The sequence below is a fragment of the Lepidochelys kempii genome, chromosome 6 (assembly GCF_965140285.1).
Source record: "Lepidochelys kempii isolate rLepKem1 chromosome 6, rLepKem1.hap1, whole genome shotgun sequence".
Lineage (NCBI taxonomy): Eukaryota > Metazoa > Chordata > Testudines > Cheloniidae > Lepidochelys > Lepidochelys kempii.
In genome coordinates this window covers 59,246,239-59,267,119 of record NC_136385.1, presented here as the reverse complement: position 1 = coordinate 59,267,119, position 20,881 = coordinate 59,246,239, and the positions used below count along the sequence as shown (strand labels likewise).

General features: G+C 42.5%; 1 protein-coding gene across 5 annotated transcripts in view; it reads right to left on the bottom strand.

Annotated features, from left to right (window-relative positions):
- Positions 1-879: 879 nt before the first annotated feature.
- Positions 880-20,881, bottom strand: part of PRDM11 (PR/SET domain 11) — a 62,459-nt gene continuing 42,457 nt past the window's right edge. For 4 of the 5 annotated variants that reach the window (XM_073348086.2, XM_073348087.2, XM_073348088.2 and 1 more), the window contains 3 exons: positions 15,057-15,244; positions 10,916-11,566; positions 880-10,115 (listed from right to left, as the gene is read on the bottom strand). In XM_073348086.2, the coding sequence (XP_073204187.1) occupies positions 7,951-10,115; positions 10,916-11,566; positions 15,057-15,244 (3,004 nt within the window). In that variant the 3' untranslated portion in view covers positions 880-7,950. The remainder of the gene's footprint in view (positions 10,116-10,915; positions 11,567-15,056; positions 15,245-20,881) is intronic. The other variant, XM_073348090.2, reaches the window with a different exon arrangement.

Genomic DNA, 20,881 nt, shown 5'->3' with positions numbered 1-20,881 from the left:
GTGGACTTGTAAAACTGATTCAATTACTGCAGTGGCTGTAGATTGATGTCACTTAGGTTAGGTTATCTTAATTTTGTTATGTAGACTTGCCCTGAGTTGTTACAGCTATTTAGAACTCAGAAACATGCATGAGTAGTTGCAATTATTTCCTTCAAAGTGCATTACTTTGCACTTAGTTTAAAAAGTGGTTTAAGTTAAACCTTTACAAACCCCTGTGTGAAAGCACTTATATGGATTTAAAAACTTGAGCAATTGTTTTAACTGATATGACTGTCCACACACAAAGTTGCTCTGGTTTAACTGAACTGGTTTAAAATCGCAACTTTAGTTTACCCTATGCAGCTCTGTGTGTAGATTAAGCCTTAACAAAAACTTCATGCAAAAACTACACCAATTTAAAAGAAGGAGCATCCTGAAATAAAACAAAACTTCTTTTGAGGGTGGGAGAGTCTGGTCTCCCCTATGTTGGAAGCATGGAGAGTCTGAAATGGGATTCTGTTCTGCAAGCCAAATCCAACCAACGTTTTGTGAATATGTGGAGACAGCTGAGCTGGGTACTGTGTAACACACAGGAAAAGCACCAGTGTGACTGAAATAAAGGTCTCACAATTAAGGCAACTGTAGCAGAAACACTGGAAGGCTGGGGCACTCCATATAAGAAATACAGAGAGACTGTGATAGCTGAAGTGATGCAGCAGCAGAAGGGAGCAATTTTGCTGACCATCCTCAAGAAGCAATAGACTGGATGCAAATTATTGGTGCCTTCCTAGCAAGTTGCCAAAATAGGCCTTTTGGGGGCAGTTTAGGTGTCCCTCCCTTTAGGAAATTAAGTTCTATTAGCCTTAAATAATAAAATAAAGAGAAAGTAACCCAACCTGATAAATTTAAATGTTTTTTATTAACAATCATCTTACATTAGAAGGATAATATGACAAAAGGAAAGTTCTCGTGTACATACTATGATATATCAACATAGCTCTATTCGTATCCAGTGTCCTAGGTCCTTTCACACAGGTACTATAAAGCATAGTCTGCAAAGTAATAACATTTTAACGTTCTCCGAAAGTGTGATATTAACATATTAATACATATGTAATAATAGACTTCTAGATATTTTTTCTGTGTGTGTGTGTGTGTGTGTGTGTGTTTGAAACAAACAGTTCAGCAGGGCTGTGCTTTGGGTGGGGGAAGGTAGAGACTTTGTTTTCTGTAGGAAATTAAACAAAAAATGTATTGTGTACAACGGTTGATGAGTCTCTGAGGATGCCTGAATGACAGGAACCCTAATAGCCCTCCAATCACAACATAGTACAGCATATGGGACGTGGTTCCCCCGCACAGTCCAGTGAGCATTCTGTACATGAGGTGCAGTGCATAAAGGATTCCAATGCCAGGCAGGAAATACTCTATTGGCAGCATGTGGACTGGGGATTGGTTTGCTAACTGAGTTTAATGTCAGTGGCATTTTCAGGAGAAGATGGGGGGTGGGGAAACCATCCATGAGGTCCATGAGGAACTGGTACTCGTTTCTCTCTGCTGTATGTGTTTACTGGGTGCCATTCAGCACAACTGGCAGTCATAGTTCAGAGAGACTCAGGAAAGGCAGGTTTGTGACTGAGGCGGATTAGCAGAGTTGTTTGAAGAGAGAGGCCCAGGATAGCAGGGGATTGAGGTTGCATGAGGAAAGTCTGCAAAGCATCTGCTAATGCAATACCAGTGTAACTAGTCACTCAATGGTCAGAGCTAAAATGCACTGAACTCTCCCTCCTCCCAAAAGAGATGAAAAATTAAAACAAACATATGAAGTTAAGTGGTTGCTAGGCTGACTCTGGAGCTGGAAAGCCAAATCTCCATTCTCCTCCGTTGAAGTTACAACAGCTCTCTCTCTCGGGGAGGAGCAGCAATGAATCCATTACCTTTGAGAGGAAAGCTGCTCTAGTCATCCTGCCTTGCCTCACATGAAAAGTGGCAAGCCAGTGTAATACGCACAGCTCTGTCCACAGCAGCAATTTCGTGTGGAGAGAGGAAGAAGGGAAAGGGGCGCAGACATCAGCACACACTCTATAAATGTCAATCCATGGAAGCTGTGTCCTGGATCCACCAAGAAGTCCTCAAGCTGGAACTGCCAGTCATAGAAAAATATTTATCTTTGTTTTGTTTTTTCAAGAGAGTGGGTGCGGGGTTGAGCCCCCTGAATGGCTCAACTCAGCAATGTCAATGCACCTTGTCTGTTGGCTTAAGTGTCCATCATGTGTCATTTACAGTGTCCTTCACTTAACCAAATAATTCCCTTCTCCACCAAGAATGCCATCTAGATAATCAGTCAGGCGAGTTAACAACTGAGAAATAGCTGCCCTTGGTGAAACACAGCACTCGCCGAGAAGCAACAGTGCAGTTGCACTCATTGGGTCCACTGTAAGGGAAGTGGCCTAATGGCTCAATTTGGTGGAGCTACAGGTGTGATTCCCAGTTCAGTATGAACACACACATCTTTATCACTCCTAACTCACGGTCCATTTTCTTTTGTTCTACTCCCGCTCCATACATCATTCCTCCCATCTCTGACTATACAAGAGGGACTGCACCAACTCTGCATTTTCTCTTGCTCTCGTTTTAGTCTAACCTCATCTCTAAAACATTGGCTGATGCTGTGTGCGACATACACTACATATAAACAAATTCCACTGTATTGTGCTGGACTAGCTTACTGCATGTCGGTGGCCACCAAGGAATGCCAACCAGGTGAAGCAGAAAGCCACATCTTCACTGCATTCAGATCCTTGGTCATCTAACCTCTCCATGAAGACAGAGAAAAGTGCATAAAGGGGTGAGATATGTATCAGCCCAAGTGTGAGTACACAGGAGCTATGGTATGCTTATCCAAAAGAAGACAAAGGCGTTCACCTTTCTCAGACACCAAGACACAGTCCCAATACTACAGCTCCACAAGCCTTATTTAGCACCTTATTTAACATACAAGGAACGAACCTCCTTGTCCTAACCACAGCAAAGTCCCTATACACACAAATGTAGACCTCCACAGCATAAGATTAAAGCTGTATTGAAGTCCTCAGTCTTCCGTATTACATACCTCTCGCTAGAACACAGGGCCAGGGTTATACAAGGGCAATTGATTCTATATCTATATTATAGGTTTATATCTATTCAAAACATAGAAATATATAAATATATAGGATTTTATTTATAGATATATAGGCATGTGATTTTTATTTCTTACGCTGTGTGAAAATGTACTGGGATGTGCGTATATACAATATATAGACTGTATGCATAAGTACTGTATACATACACTAGCTTACATGCACACACATTATACATGTCTCCAAGGGAGACAGGAATTGCATAGGCATTACTGGATTGACAGTACAATGGTTGGGGGATCAACGTACCATTTCTTCACTTTTACCACCTCTATTTATGGGGTTGGGAGAGGAATCTGGCTAAAGCAGATGTTACTGAATGTTTGCCAAGCAAACTGTCCATTGGTCGAGCAAATAGCAATATTAATAAGTTATGAAAGATATGTAATTTCAAAGAATCCCAGTGGCGAACTGGCTGAGTTTGCATTGTGGGATAGAAATGTATTTAGAACCTGAACAGCATCTGATAACCCATACCACCAAACGTGCAAGGAGTACACCTGCATACCACAGAGATCAATTCAAGGTTTAATGCAAAGAACATTCCAGGACAATACCTTCTTAGGGACACTCTTGCATATTTGGTGCATGATACTTGTAGCATGCATAAGTAATCCTTGCACTCTTGCTAGTACAGGAAGAGCTTTGGTTTCCTGTGCCTTTAGGATTGTCCCTGTTGCGTTCAGCCTAGTGGCCAGGAGGCCTAGACTTCATGCAGCCACTGGCAAGCTCTGTAGAAGAAAACATCTGTGTGCTTAGTGGACGTCTGCCAACAAGCAGGATAAAGGAGTAGAGGAGCCTGAGAAAAAAGAGGGTAGGATTTCAGGAACCAAAAAACCCAAGGGCTACAAAACCAAGGGTCTGGAGAAGTGCATGTCATTCACGGTCAGCTGTCTTAAAGAAGACAGAAAAGAAAAAAGGCAAAGCTCAGTCAATGAATAACAAACCCATTTTTTCTTTGCTCTTGAAGACGTTCAAGATACCATGAGCAACACATTCAAAACAATCACCTCTTAGTTAAAATGGAGCAGGAGGGGAATAATTTAAACCGGATCCCATTCTTCTCCTCACCTCAGGAGGAATCTGTCCAAGATGTCTACATCTAACATCAGATTTCTGAACTGTAGTACACCATGTGATGCCGCTACAGTTACACTGGAACCCAACCAATGTTGTGAACTGGCACCCTCTGCTGTCCCTCAGTCATCACTACAACCCAGCACATTTCAGCCTCTTTCGTCTGTGAGAGAAATTGTCCAATCAACAGTTAAAAAGATTATAATGAAATAAATCTCCGTAAGTGTGGTTCAGCTAGTTATTGGACTGAACACTTTTTGCTTTTCACAGCTAAATACTAGGCATCTCTTGCCTTTCCAGTTGACAGAAACAGCAGATCCAGCCACTGGGAGTCACTCATATCACTGACACACAAGTGGGGCATATTTTTTGCAAGAGAAGCCCTCGCTGCTTTGCAGACAGAATGGAGAGAAAGCAACCCTATACACATTTCAATCTACTGTTGAGAATTTGTTATGAGAGATGTCACCAATGATGAATTGTATTTGAAAACAAAAACGTGATGGTCACAAGAGTCACTTTTGAGCCAGTCTCTGGTGATACCCACCTTACTGCCTTTTTGCAACATTAGAAAGTAAGGACACTCAGTGTAGAGGTTGTAAACAGGCTTTTTTGTGGCTTTAACACTGGTTTGAACAAGGACCAGGTCAGCTCTACTATTTAAAAACTGTTTTGGGGATGGACCTTTCCAGAAAGACAGCCACAGAGTTTGCAGCTCCAGTTTGAAAAAGGGCCATATGCCAAATGACTTATTTCTATTGCAAATAGAATACACAGATTTTTCATGGTGAGGAGTGTGGAACACTTGGATCTTCCAAGTTCTTGTGCTGAGCACAAAAAGGGAAGAGCGTAAGCTGTCTTTAAAGTCTCCCTCATGCTCAGAGCCGTCTATATCATGCACTTTTTCTACTGTTACCATTCACTTTGCTGCAGATTTCCTGGATACCTGTGTGCCATAAGAAAGAGAAATTCCCTGCAGCATCCCAGTTCACATTGTCCGGCTACCGCTCAGAGTTCAGGAGTGGCACAGTGGTTCTTTTGGGGATTTCAATTTTTATCTTCTCACATTTTAATTTAAAAAAGTGGCAGAACAGCCCCCAAAAGGAAATTGATCTGATGGTATTATGACAGTGCAACGAGCAGTTTTTTAATTCCCAGGCCAGTAGGGGCTGTGAACACCTTGGGCCTCTAGCAAGAGCTTCCCCTCTGATGGCTAAGCAATGAGCTATTTGAGTCTGCAGAATTCCACTGGGCCTCTGGTCTAGAGCTCTCCTCATTTGGGAGGACGAGTCGTCCTGATGCAAGGCTTTGTTGGGAGTGAAAGGTACCTCAGCCGTTTATTACCATTATTCACTTGCCAGGTATTACATTGCCTTCCCCTGTGCTGATATGGAACAGTGTCATGACCTGACTCACTTATTGATTTCTAAGGGGATTCCAGGGGGAAACATTCCAGTTCCTGATTCTTAATGGTGATTTTGACATACACTAGACATTACCTATCAAGCTCACTCTGGCACATCCGCACTAGCACACTCATTCCATATACTGTATGGGGAATGGGAGGGGCAGAAAGGAAGGAGTTAAGTGCTGCAAACTGGATTGCTTCCCTCCCACATATCACTATTTGAATTCAGAGGCTCCTTGGTCTATTTTAACCCTTTCAAAAGTGACCAGCTAAACATCCTTGCTATATAGTATGTGTGGCAGGATTAGGGTAAGGAACATAGTAAGTCATCACAATTAATGCTTCGAACAGTATCCAACTCCACTTCTCAACGCACCCCATAAGGGGTAATGTACGGATAGACGGGATGCACTTTTAAACCCATCAGACATACAGGTTCTGCCGTTTCCCTTGGGCTTAGGAGCTGAGCCAGAATGTCTCCACCTGACCTGTGTGCTGCTGTTCAGCACAGATTAGTTTGAACGGTGTGGCGGGATCCAGGCAGTGGTGTGTGTTTTGTTGGGGAAGACAGTGAGCGAACCTTGGCAGTAGAAGTGACTCCAAGAGAGACTGATTTAAAACATGCTACATCACCATTAAAAACAAAAAAAGTTTAAAAATAAAATAATTATATATATATATATATTTATATATATTTATATAAATGAAAAACTATCAACTAGCAGCAACAGTTCTAGAGATATCTTAGCACCAAGACCAAGGGTAGCGGTTGAAAGGAAAGGTTCAGTGTTGCTGACACCACCATCATGTTTCCAAACAACACAGCTTGGCACAAGACGTTTCCCTCTGGGAATTGGGAACATGCCAGCCTGATTCTTCTGGACAACACGGTCTCAACTCCCGTGATGCTCTGGTCAGATTGGTGCTGCCCATATCACATTAGCAAGGCAAGGCACTAGCATCTGGGGAGTTTTTGCACCTCTTTTTTTTCTTTTCTAACCTGAAGCGATAATTGTGTGAGCGTGTGATTCTGTTAAAAAAAAAACAACAACAACTCATTTGCAGTTCAAGGTGAAAGTGCTACTTCCACCTTTCTGCTGGACTTCGTGCCCTTTCAAGGAAGGACAAACTATTTCACAGGAAGAAGTACAGCATTTTTCTTCCTTTTGTCGCCATTCTGCCATGCTGTGAAACATGTCACCTTGGTCACAAGAGAATACATGAACCTTTAAAAAGACATCATCACACCATTATAACCCAAGATAGATCTTGCATTGATATTCCCTGCCACGGAATTAGCGCAGGTGTTTTTTCACTCATTCAAGAAAATAAAACCAAAACCACAACAATCTATGATTATAAAGACAGAGTATAAATAATGTAAATCAGAATATAATTTTTAAGCCCTGAAATCTCCACCCTCTGATGGGTCTTGACTCATTGGCCATCTCACTTCCACAGCAGCCCTGGTTCTGAATGAACAGTTGTATAATTTTTTTTAATCTCCTACAATGTAAAAATATAAATGCAAAAAACTCCCCATGCTTTCTCCATTATGCTATCTTACAGTCTGCACATGACATTGTTATAATATGTCTGACTGGTAATGGGGTTATCACAAGGGGACCTGAAAGCTTTGCCTTACTCTACAGCCCACCAGTGGGGAGGACTGAGAAACAGGCATCACAGTTTAGCTGATACATTTGTTCTTAAAATAGGGGGAAAAAAATATCCAACACCCTGCATAAGTGAATAAAGCTTCCACTTCTAAACGAGAAAACAAGGTGAAGTTGGGGAGCAGGGGAGGGATCCCAACACACATGCACAAGTCGCTCAGTTGGAAATCAGACAGCCATCAGTGAATGGCTCAAATGGCTCAATAACTAGACTAAACAATGAAAAGAAAGGGGTGGGGTACCCCCCCCGCCACCCCACACGCACACAAACACACAAGGAAAACAACTGTGAGGAGGAGGTTGACAGAGACCCGTCATCTAGCTTATAGATTGATTGTTAGGTTTGAACATGTAGAGTATGGCCCCAACACATGCTTCTGACAAATGAAATGTTGCCACCTACGCTGCAGCTGCCATGTTTGGAGACATCAGTAAATTTCAAATATTGTCTCTTTCTTAAAATTCCACTTAGCTTCTATCAGATGCACATCGCCTTAACTTTTAATTTTCAGTGTGAGTTTTATATATATATATTTATATATATATATATATTTTATATAATATATCAAAGTTTAGAGTATAGACTAAAAAATTATTCAACAGCTTTCAGAATTTGAGGCATTCCTTCCTAAATATCAGGGTAAAATTCAGAGCCGTGGTCCATGCTCTGCAGCATCGGCTTCTGATCAAGGGAGGACATCCTGCTCAGCATTTCTGCTGACAGTGCATAACTATTGCCTGATTTCTCCTCAAACCAACTATCTAGTGCTCGCTTGGCATCGAAGTTGGCAATGGGTGGCCCATTAACGGCAATCGTCAAAAGATCACTGAGCTGTTCCAGAGTGAGCCGAGAGCGGTTGTTTTTGCGCACTCTCTGCAGGGCATTGCGCCCCTTCTCGCAGCAGGCTGTTGAGGTGGGAAGGACTTTGAGGATCTGAACTATTTTATTTAAGAGTGGAAATCTCTGTTTGTATTTACAAATGTGACAGATTAAGTCTTTAAAACCATTTTTGGTATAATAATCCACCTTGAGTTCTCTCCATTCCATCAGCAAACTCCCTCTGGTGTCCATCCCCTCTCTGCAAACTTCTCTTGAAAATGATGGAACAGCTTCCAGGTGCTCAAATATTTGTACCATATCCTCCTTTCCATAGTTCATGAGCTCCTCTGTGTTTCTGGGCCAAGTTGCAAGATCAAACACCTGACACGCTTTCACAAATGTTCGGCTACGGGAATCGAACCTTTGGGCCAGGATTACCTGGGTCTTTTGGCAGATCTTTTCTCTGATTGACTGGAATTTGGCTTCAGCCACTCGCAGGTTTTTCACAGCAACGCCGTTAAAGCTTTCACGGAAGTTCTCTTCAAATTCCTGCAAGTACTCTCCAGGTGAGTCTGCCAGCCTACTGATCTCCTGTATAGCCTCCTCTATTTTGTCATCCACTTGTGACACAAGGAGGTATTCACCTTGGAAGATGTAGGCGAGGCGCGAAAGCACAGCAATCACATCCAGCAAGAAGTAGATCAGTTTAATTGACTGGTAGTCCATAAGGAACTGCAAGAGAGCCAAGGCAATGGCAGAAGCATCCGCCCGTTGTGTCTGACCACTGACATCTTTGAGATGGGCCACGACTTCAAGGTAATCCTTGATCAGCGCATTGAGGACATTCTGCTCCCCTATGATCCACTTCACTGCTCGGATGTCTCCCAAGAACTCTGTCTCTTCACAAAGAGTGGCAGCAGTGACTCTCAGCTCACACATCAGTCTGGGAGAGTAACGATAAAAGCTGAGCAATTGCTTCAAATTGTTTTCTAGCTCCTCCAGACATGGAAGTTCTTTCCCACTGATGGCATCCAAAATTTCCAAGTGGGGCCTGTGTACCATAAAGGGCAAACAAAGCAACCAAGGCAGAGTCTTTCTGATGGTCATGAACAAGTTGGCTCTCAGGCTGGCAGTAACGTTAGCACCATCTACTCCCAAACCGATAGTTGGTTTCTCATCCTGCAATCTTATTCCCAAACTGGAAAAAGCCCTGTCTAATGCTTGGAGGTAACTATCTGTTGTACAAAAGCCCAGCTCTTGAAGAGACAGGAATTCAGTTGCTGGAGGTCCATCGCTGCTCGTGTACTGAACGTAAACTGCTACTGTGTCAGCAAGCAAGTCGTCACTCTGCCCATCCAGAATGATGCTGAGAAAGGGAGACTGCCTGATACGTTCTACCAGATCCTCTCGTAGAGCCCGGGCGATATGATGGATTAAGATTTGGCAGTCTCCCTCGTTCATGTACTGATCCACCACTTTGAGTTCACACTTTCTCAGTAATTCCGCAAGAGGCCTAAAGTCAAAGTAGGGCCTGCCTTCCAGAGCCAAGTGATAGGCTGTGTTGAAGAGCAGGGTCATATTTCGGCACATCTCTTCCGTCTTCTCTGGATGCATCCTGAGCTTGTAGAGCTGCAGGCACTTCTTGTGAAGGTTGCTCTGGCTGTGAAGCTTTATAGTGTGTATCTTGAACTGCTTAGAGCCAATGATGAAGGCTGAAGTCCGAGAGGATTGCACCGTGTACTGCCTGCAGACGTGGCACCACATTTCATTCAACGTAGGGGAGTACCGCAGAAACCAAAACTTTTTAAGCCACTCTTGCTTGAAGCGTCGAATCCTCCTACCAGTTGCAGAAGACATCTTTGAAGGCTCATCTGTTGCAGCTATCATGTCATTGGACACTGATTCATCAGCAGAGTCCACCTCCTGGTCATCATCCTCCATGATTGTGGGAACAGAGATGATGCTTTCAGAAGCTTAAAAGAAAAAGAAAAGATATTTACAAAGTTCAGAGGTGCAGCAAACATTCAAAAGATAACACAGAATATTGTCTGAACAACTGGCCCAAATTCTACCCTTCATTGGTTGCACACCGGTAGTAGAATTTGGTCCTCTGAATACAATTTTTGAAAGAAAAATCAACATAGTTCTCGTATAAATCTTACACATCAGGCCACCTTGGACAAAAAGAAATGGTATGACATTTTGGCCACTAGCGCAATGTATAAAGTAAACCACATACTGCTTTGGGAGAGAAAGTCACTAAGTTCCTGGAGGAAATGAAACATCTTCAGAAAGGGACACACGCTTGCATTAAGGCCATAGAGTGAACAATGAATGCTTCCAAAGGAGGCAAAGAATTCATTATGCTTTATACACATGCAGTGAGCTAGTATATTTCAGACTCAGCATTTCAAGTCATTCAGACTTTCAAGCAGAGCTTCCTGGTGCTTCTGCTGGAAAAAAAAGAATGCGTCAAGAATACAGCAAACAAACCAGCTGCAATGGAATTCCGTTTTTTTATTGACAGCATATTGATTACAATAGAAACAAATAGAGCATGTCATCATTACAGAATCTTCCCCAAACCATGTCTTCCTATTCTACACACAGCAACTGCTTCTTCCCCCTACAAAACCTATTCAGCTGGCTTCCATAAAACAAGGCTTTCCTCATAATATTCAGAGTAAAACATTTTAGACATACACAGCAGATAGTAACTCCATTACTCTCCTTAAGCAGGGTTTGAAGAACATTCTAATTCTGCATGACTTACCTGTGGGGTCAGACAACTCTTGGAGCTCGGGTACCTGAGATGGTACAAGAGGCGGCTCAGGTAACTTGCTAGATCTCAACATGTCTAGCTCAGCCTGCAGCTCACGGATCTTCTTCTTCAATCGTATGCAATTGGGACAGAAGGAAGTTGTGGGGATTTCATGTGAGTTGCCTTGAGTCGATGCTAGCGATAGCTCAGTTGGGCTTTCTGCCTTGAGTGACAGAGGCTCTTCATCTTCATCTTCAAGGAGGCCCATCTCTTTGGCCGCACTGTAAGAGGAACCATGGGGGACCTTCCATTCACCTTCATTTTGGTTTCTGCTAAAGTTTGGGGAGCTATGTCGAACGGCAGCTCCACACCTTTCAAAGATGTCTTCGGCCTGGTATTTGGATGCCTTTCTAATGGAAAGGGGTGTGCTTGTTGTTAGCTGGTGCTCTTGCCGCTTTGCTGACTCTAGGGAAGCCTCCAGGACATCTTTGAAGATGAGATCTATCTTCTTTTTCTTCATCTGGGTGTGGGATTCCCCCTCATCACAGCTGCGCTTGTAGGGGCTCTTCCCTTGCTTTAACGTGGTGAGCTGGAGGGGGCCTCTCATATCCTCTTGATTTTCCACATTTTTTTCTGACTTTTCCCTCTGTAATTTTTTATCTCCTAGAAAGGAAAGTGAGGGGTGGGGATCATCAAAGAGAACTATGAAATATTCCTCAATCCAAAACTAAAAAGAAAAGTAAAAAGCAGGCCAAATCCCTGCATATTTGTTGATTGCATTACAAATAAGGGAACTAAAAGAATTCAGTGGAAATCAGGACTCAGAAGAAGAGGAGCTCTACTAACGGGCAAGCCTTCAAAATGGAGAGACAGTATCTAGGCAGGTTTCAAAGTAACAGACGTGTTAGTCTGTATTCGCAAAAAGAAAAGGAGTACTTGTGGCACCTTAGAGACTAACCAATTTATTTGAGCATAAGCTTTCGTGAGCTACAGCTCCCTTCATCGGATGCATACTGTGGAAAAAGACATTAGGACCCATACATTTTTAAGAGAAGAAAAACTATAGGCATGTTGCCGAACATAACAGGTATAACCAACCTGTGCTGGAATGAGACTACAGAATTAATCACTGATCACAGTGGAATCCAGGGCTCTGGCCCAAATACCTATTGCCTTTCTGGAAGTACAGTGACTACTTTGACTTGGTAAAAGGTATCAGGTGAACAACACATGAAGCTTGAGATTCAGAGTTTTCCATCAGAACCCCAGAGTCTGCCCATTTCACAACAGAAAGCTTGGAAGGCCTTTTCATTCTGTTTCAGTTTGAGGCTCTTCCAGAGACGAGAGCGCAAAGAGATCAAAGACTTGCAGTCTTAATCCCTGTGGTACATGTTGCCAACTCAGCTAAAACTGGTGAATGCCCTCCAAAGTTGGGACAGCTATCTTGTCCCAATGGATTCAAACAATGTGGCCGCTATTCAAAATTAAAAAATAAAAGCAACATTATACAAATAATTAATTGCTTAAAACAAAGGGAATAGCCAGATTTCCTTACCTGGATATTCAAAGGATGATAGGTTTGGTTCAATTTCCATCTTTCTTCTATCTTGTAAATAACTTCAAGCACTGGTGACTTCCCAAACAAGAGGTTGCTTTATGCTGATTTTTTGTTTTTAAACCATATTCATGCTTTCATAAGTTACAGTGTAGGAGTTACTAGGGTCTTTCTGAGGAAAGCAATGCTAAGAATGCAGAAACGATGCAAGACTCAAAACACTCAGGGTATTCCACTATATGGAGGGCTGGACTGGACAACCAATTTCATGCCAGGTTGTTAGGTTAGGGTTGTATCCCCACCTGCCGTCTTGTATGAACCAAAACAACAGCCTATGTTTCAATGCATTTCACCAGGGCGTTTCTAAGGGCTTGAATATTTTACCTTATTTTTTCCCCTTTAGTGGAGGATTGCAGCCAGAAATAAAGGAAGTGACTTAAGACTGATCCTACTTCTTTTATAATTAAATAAATGGTTCAGCCCCCTATAAAGATATTAAACCACAAGAAAAACCCTTATATAATAGGTCTTAAGGCAGAAACTCTGATGATAAAAACAAAATGAAAAATAATAGCAGCTTTGTTACTTATTGGGACTTTACAAAGTCTGTCTTTTTACTTGGCAGGCTGTAGAGGACTGTGCATGCTTTGGGTATGCTTCTAAATATAATATTATTTAAAAGATTTCTATTTTCTACTGATCAGCAAGGTGAAGCACCTTCCAGAGCCGCCCTCAGAGCAGATGCTGTAAAATCTGGGAATTCTAAAGAAAGTCTGCAAGTGATGCTCAGGGTTTGTCTACACTTACCGGGGGATTGATGAGCAGCGATTGATGTATCAGCGGTCAATTTAGCGGGTCTAGTGAAGAGCCGCTAGATTGACCACAGATCGCTCTCCCGTCGACCCCTGTACTCTACTGGATCGAAAAGAATAGGGGGAATCGACGGGAGAGCATCTCCCATTGACATTGCGTAGTGTAGACCCTGCGGTAAGTAGATCTAAGCTATGCGGTTTTGAGCTATTCACGTAACTCAAATTGCGTAGCTTAGATCGAATTTCCCCTGTAGTGTAGACAAGGCCTCAGTATTTGCAATGTCTCCATTTCTGTTCTGCAATACCGAGCCCATTGCAGAGAGCGACTGGCTGCCAGAGATACCTGCAGGTTTCTCGGTAGGCCTTTTCAACCATCTCAATTTCTTCTAAAACAAGATCATGCAGCAGGATGGTGAGACGCAGACCCAGTTCTCCACTACACACATAGTTTCACTCTGGTCCAATGTGCACTGTGACTTAATCTCTGAATTCATACAAATCCAAGGTCTAAATGCAAGTGTGGTGTTTGTGTGGCAGGGCTATTGATTTCCAGAACCTGTGTTATGGGCATTCAGGCTCAGACAAGCATTGGGGCATACCACTTAACTGCCAGCTGACATGTGGGAAACCCAGGACATAGTCTTTCCCTTTAGTATCTTCTGAAAGTTTCAAAATGTTTGAGCAACTGGCGACATGTGTGGGATAAAGCAACTCCCCATAAGCTTGTATACAGTACAATTATTAATATAATTGTTCATGGAATAAGTGCATATTCACCAAATATTATCATTGATATACCATATTTCCCATGCGTAAAAACCAGGGTGACAGACTAAACAGATCTTCCAGGAGGTTCTGCCCTACCCATGTTTTAACAGAAGACACCTTTTACCAAGTCAAGGCAGCAGCTGTGCAATAATACACATAGGCTTTTTAATTATAAAATTGTATTTAGTTTGGCTGCCTCTCAGAGGCCCTGCCATTCTGTGGCTGGGCTTGCAAATAAATTCCCTTGGTCCCCTTTGTGTCATTGCATTGTACAGACAATCAGGTGCATGAGAGGTTTTGTGATTTGTTTTGTTTTTGTCTTCCTCTAAATCTCTGAATGCTCTGGCAACTGAATGCAGGACCAGTTCATTTGTTCCAGTGTGGCTATTCCTGCAATAAGACAACAATACTAATCCAACGAAAAAATAATCTGATTCCACTGCCAATTACAAAGTCTGCCATATGCATTACAAGACATGTAAAGCTGTATGTCTGATGAGCCTCTAGCCAATGCAGTGATATTCCCAAATTGACTCACTGAAGAAAGAGAGAAATTATGTCAGGAAAGCAGACATATACAAAACACACCAAGGAAACATCCCTTTCACATGCACACAGAGCCATCCAAATACTAGATGATCACAATGGTCCCTTCTGATCTTGGAATCTATGGTCTTCAGAGAGCCACCAGCTCAGCAGCCTTCAGAAAAGAGAGCCTTGTAGAGGGAAAGCTCTGAGATCCCAGTGCTTTGTTTCAGTTTCTTACAGTACATGAAGTGAAAATGCCCTTCTGTGATCCTTCACTCCAAAACGTGTGGGTTTTTTTAAACTCGTATCTATCCCAGGGAACCAGGCAGGAGGGACTCTGCACTCAGTGGACTTTGGTTATAGAAGTTCAGAACTCCGTATAGAGGTTGAGTATTATTTATTTATATTATGCCTTCGATCGAAAGCACTTGGTGCACAAAGCTTGATCACAGACAGGGAAAAAAGGGATGATGTGAAGGAAGGAACTCACCTCTTGTGAGGTTTCTGTTGATTGTCTCCTGGGACATACTATGCAACCGCTTCATGTAATCCTCACTGTACCAGACTCTCAGCCTCTCCCCAGGCCGGATGTCCCGACAGGCTCGGAAGTAAATCCTCTCACTATGCTGAAAGGCCATCAGATTCTGCTCCCTCTCCTCTCGGGATATGACCACATACCTGAGGGAGAGGATAAAGTAGGCTTGAATCATAAACTTCAGTGGAGGTGTGCCCCCTCCCTTTCTTATCAAAGTCAACTGAGACACATCCACAGTCATGCCAGAACGATCTTCAAAGACAGCCACAGAACCAGCAAGATTAGATAACATTGAATTATGGACAATGATATGTCAGTGTATAGATACAAGAATATGAACAGGGATACCTAAGGACTATTAAACAGGTTCTTGAGTCTGTGGCAGCTGTTTCAGCCTGGGAAGAGAGGTTACTACTTCTATTACTGTAACAATTGTTACTACTTCTATTACTGTAACAATATACATGCCGTATGAAGGACTATCAGTGCTAGTGCTTGTGACGCACACACTCACCTTTGACATTTTTCTTGCCTAAAATGTGTTAAACAGAATTGGTGACTTCCTGGACTCTGGTCTTCCTGGACTCTGCGACCCCCTGTTCCACCCCAGGAGTCTTGGAAATGACAGAACCTTCTGGCCTCCCACCAATCCTGGCCTCCCACCAACAGCTGCTCAAACACCATTTGACCCTTCAAGATAAGCCATATTTCTTAGCTTCTCCCTTGCTGGTTAAGCAGTACCTGGGTACTCAAAAGGGGGAAGATCATGGTGGCTGATGATGAGTGCATGAGCCAAACATTTTGAATTGCAGTCTAGGAAACTGAGAGATCATCTACACTGGTGGCTTTTGCACGTGTGCAGTTTCATTGGTATCCAGTACAAAAGAATACAGTGTAGAGAAACTCAAAATGCTTGAAATCCAATAACACAGGCTAACGACCTGCTAATGACTTTTGATTGAAAGATCGAAGTTCAACAATGAGATTTTTTTTTCCTGTTCTCCAGAAGCCCAATTTCAGCGCAGTGGGAACATGGAAATTAATCTTGCTAGTCAACCCATCCTCTACATGCATCTCGATAATATACAGATTTAGAGTATAGAATAGTCAGAATAGTCTAGAATAGAATAGTCAGGCTAGCGCCTCCTTTTCTTCATCTTGGAGGAGGAAAGAAAGGCATCCTGTAAGCCATAAGCGTCCTATCCATTGCTGCTTAAGTACTTTTTGTAGGCATATAGGACTAGAAGCAGAACCCGAATACTGTGCATATAAAACTGGTTGATCCTATTTGAAAACTATATATTTATTATAATTTACAACATCTTCTCCCCTTCTTACTCCTCTTCTCTTCAGCTTTGAAGGCTCCATGTCACAATCACCCCAATGTCAGTATGGGAGAGCAGCCATTATGCCTCCTTCTACAATCTCCTTCCGTTGTGCCTTGTATGAATCATTGTTAATTCAAAGCACAACTTCTTTTTGGATAGAGAAATGTGTATATTTTTCCTTGAATTCACATTCTCTCTCTCTCTCACACACACACAAAATTACAGGGGGAAAAGTTCACAAACTTGATCAAGTTTTGTAAATACAAGAAACAGGTTTGCAAAGCCTCCGACAGCATGAGTTTCAATCAGCTCTGGTTTTAGTGTTAACCAACTGCCCGTTTGACTGGAATCAGCTATGTTTTATATACTATTGTGCTACATACAGTACCCACAATGGTCTATAGTCATCAGTAATTATGCAAACAACAGCCTTTATCACTCCCACCAGCAAAATAATACGAACAGCCTACGAGACTTTTTAATTAGCCTTTTATAAATATGTCAGAAAAAGTGAGCCCTCATTCACAGCAACGTAGCACTGGGAAGGAGGCTACTAGGGATTGTGCTTGTGCATCAGATGTCATGTCTGTGTTGACCTATTCAGGCATTCAAAAAACAATGCATAGAGCACCCAGGAGATATGCTGCTTCGCTATGATCTGTTCCGTGGTTAGTCCACCTGAGCAGCATAAGTGAGTGCAGGGAACGTTTGCCCCAGCACAAGCAAAAGTACGGAAATGTTCCAGTGACAGTTAAGGCCTGATTCTCCAGCTACTCTTCATCCCCAGCCTCCCAGTTGAGTGAGAACGTTGATGAGATGAGTCTGCTCCTCTACACAAGCACAATTACTTTTAGATATTTAACAACTTCCACAAAGGCATTCATACTTTACAGAATGTGCACGGTTCAACCCAGTAGCCAACAACACTGATATTTATAGGATAGTATCTTGTAGGGCAGGATAATGTTGTATGTGCCCAATAACTAGATTTCTCATAGAGATTTTGAGAATTCAGTAAGGTTCAGCTTTGTGTGAGAGTGAACTGGTAACATTTTCTATTAGGTCACACAAGAACAAGATAATGTTAAAGCCACGTTTTCCTGTTACATGGCTTACTATGCCTGCCAACCCCCCAAACTTCTCAAATTTTCTGCCTGATCCTTAGGTACAGTAAGGACCCACAATTCCCACCCACTTTTCTTTTGCCAGCCTGGCTTCCCCTCCCAGGTACAGTGCTGGCTGCACACTGTTTCTTCCCAGCCCAGCTTCCAATATAACCTACCTTGACTGCCATTTCCTGACCTTCCATCACACCGGGAACTAGTGGTGTGTATGTGTGAAATACAGAGAAATACAGCAAATGCTATTGTGGATCCAACCAGTGGTGGATCTAGTTCAGGCTGCCTGACAGTGGCCAGTACTGAATTCTTCAGAGGAAGGAGCAAGAAACCCCATAATGGACAGTTCTGGGATAATCTGCCCATAGGTAAATTTCTTCTTAGCCTTGGGCAATTAGTGGTTGGTTTAAACCCTAAAGCAGGAGGCTTTGTATCCCTTATATTTTTCCAATCTAATGTAAATGTGGATGTTCTCATCCATATAACTAAACTTTTAAAATCCTACCAAGCTTTTAGCCAATAATATCCTGTGGCAATTAGTTCCACAGATTCATTATGCATTTTGTAAAGAAGTATTTCCTTTCACAAGTTTAAAATTATATCGTCACTGAATGTCCACTTGAGGTGGGAACCATGAGAGGAGGGGGGGAAAACACTGGAACTGGCAGCATGGTTAAATGGCAAGGGAGATTCCTGGAAAAATAATCAAAGAATCAATTTGTAAGTACCTAGCAAGTAATAGTCAACATGGATTTGTCAAAAATAAATCATATGAAACCAACCTAGTATCTTCTTTGACAGGGTAACAAGTCTTGTGGATGGGGGAAAAGCGGAAGATGTGATATATCCTGACTTTAGTAAGGCTTTTGATACGGTCTCATAGGATCTTCTCATAAGCAAACTATGGAAATGTAGCCTTGACGAATCTGCTACAAGGTGGGTGCACAATTATTTGGAAAACCATACTCAGCATTTATCAATGGTTCACAGTCAAGCTGGAATGGCATATCCAGTGGGGTCCTGCAGGGATCTGTCCTGGGCCTGGTTCTATTCAATATCTTCATCAATGATTTGGATAATGCCATAAAGAGTACTGTTATAAAGTCTGCAGATGATACTAAGCTGGGAGAGATTACAAGTGCTTTGGAGGATAGGATTAGAATTCAAAATGATCTACTGGGAGAAACAGTCTGAAATAAATAGGATGAAATTAAATAAGAACAAATGCAAAGTACTACACTTAGGATGGAATAATCAACTACATAAATACAAAATGTGAAATGACTGCCTAGGAAGGAGTACTTTAGAAAAGGATCTGGGGGTCATAGGTGATCACAAACTAAATGAGACTCAACAATGTAATACTGTTGCAAAAAAAAGCGAACATAATTCTGGGATGTATTAGCAGGAGTGTTGAAAGCAAGACACGAGAAGCAATTCTTCCACTCTATTCAGCACTGATAAGGCCTCAACTGGAGTTCTGGGCACCATACTTTGGGAAAGATGTGGAAAAATTGGAAAAAGTCCGGAGGAGAGCAACAAAAATGAATACAGGTCTAGAAAACATGACCTATGAGGAAAGATTGAAAAAATTGGGTTTGTCTGGAGAAGAGACATGGTAACAGTCAAGTATGTAAAAGGTTACTATAAAGAGGAAGGTGACAAATTTTTCTCCTTATCCCCTGAGGACAGGACAAGAAGCAATGGGCTTACATTGTAGAAAGGGAGATTTACGTTAGACATTAGGAAAAACTTCCTGTCAGGGTAGTTAAGCACTGTAACCAATTATGTAGGGAGGTTGTGGAATCTCCATCATTGGAGGTTTTTGAGAACAAGTTAGACGAACACCTGTCAGGGATGGTCTAGAATAGATAATATTTTGTTCTTCCTCAATGCAGGGGACTGAATTAAGATAACCTCTTGAGCTCTCTTCCATTCCTACATTCTGTGATCAGAGAATTCCTGGCTGGGAAGAAAGGCTAGGTGATTCTGCATTTTCCCAGAAGACCTTACTGAAGCCAATCTCCCAGCCTTCCCTGCTCCTGTGCAGACAGCTCTCTAGTGGCCCATACCTACTTTGGAAAATGGTTAGTTCCCAGCTGTTAACCACCTAGCAATTAACCAGTGTCTTTGGCCTGGTCTACACATACAAATTACACTGTTTTAATTCAACCTGTTTAGGAACTGGTGTAGTTAAGATCAGTACAACCCCATTGTGTAGGGATTTCTGAATTTGTTTAAGAGTGCCTTTGAACAGTATTGAATCATCTTAAAACTGAGGTAAGGCTACATCTACACTGCAGTGGCATAGCTACGGTGCTGCAGCTGTAGCATCATACTGTAGACATTTGCTACAGCAGCAGGAGGGGTTTTTCCATCACTGTAGCGAGGTGGTAGCTAGGTCGACAGAATTCTTCCACCAATCTAGTGGTGTCTACACTAAGGCTTATGTTAGCTCAACCACATTTCTCATGGGGGCAAATTTTTTCACATCCCCGGGTGATGTAGCTAGGTCAACCTACGTTTTAGGCGTAGACACTGCCTAAGGTGCTCAAACCAATTTAAGACTGTCTACATGACGGGGTTGAAGCAATTTAACGATATCTACACTCAAAAGTTAGGTTGACCCTGCTACAATGCTCAGGGGGTGTGAAAAATCCCCCCTCCTGTGTTACATAGTTGAGCCAACCTAACCACCGGTGTTATCTAGCTAGCATCTCTTAGGGAGATGGAGTAACTACAGTGATGGGAGAGCTCCTCCTGGCATGGGAGTGAGCATCTACACTGAAGTGCTAGGGCAATGCAGCTGTAGCACTGCAGCATTTCTCGTGAAGACATAGACACTGGTACAATTTCTGACAAGACCTTAAGGCTGTTTCCCAGCAATATTAGTGAGGTGAGGTTCCAAAAGGAGAGGGATACTGGTGACCATAGACATGTGACTCAGTCAAACCCATCCATCTGCAATTGCTTTGGGTTTTGAAGAGGTACCTGCAGATTACGGGGTAAAGTGAAAATAATGAATTTTAGCTCTCACAGGGGTCATAAAGTCTCCCAGCTGTCCTATGCCCTGGGACAGAGAAGCCAAAGTGTAAAGTCATAGTAAACTCCTCTTCAAATGCTGACAAGGACTCTGCCCAGTCTATTCCGACCCAGCAAAATGCCAGGTCTCAGATCGACAGCACTGTTCAGATATTGCACTGCCCAGAGACATGGGAGCCTGCCGCTCTTGCTGGTGTGTATTAACTGGAATTGATTCCTTAGCTGTTGGAGAGGCAAGCGGGCAGCAGCAGTGATCCTAGCTACACAGAAGCTGGCCCTGCAGTATGTGCTT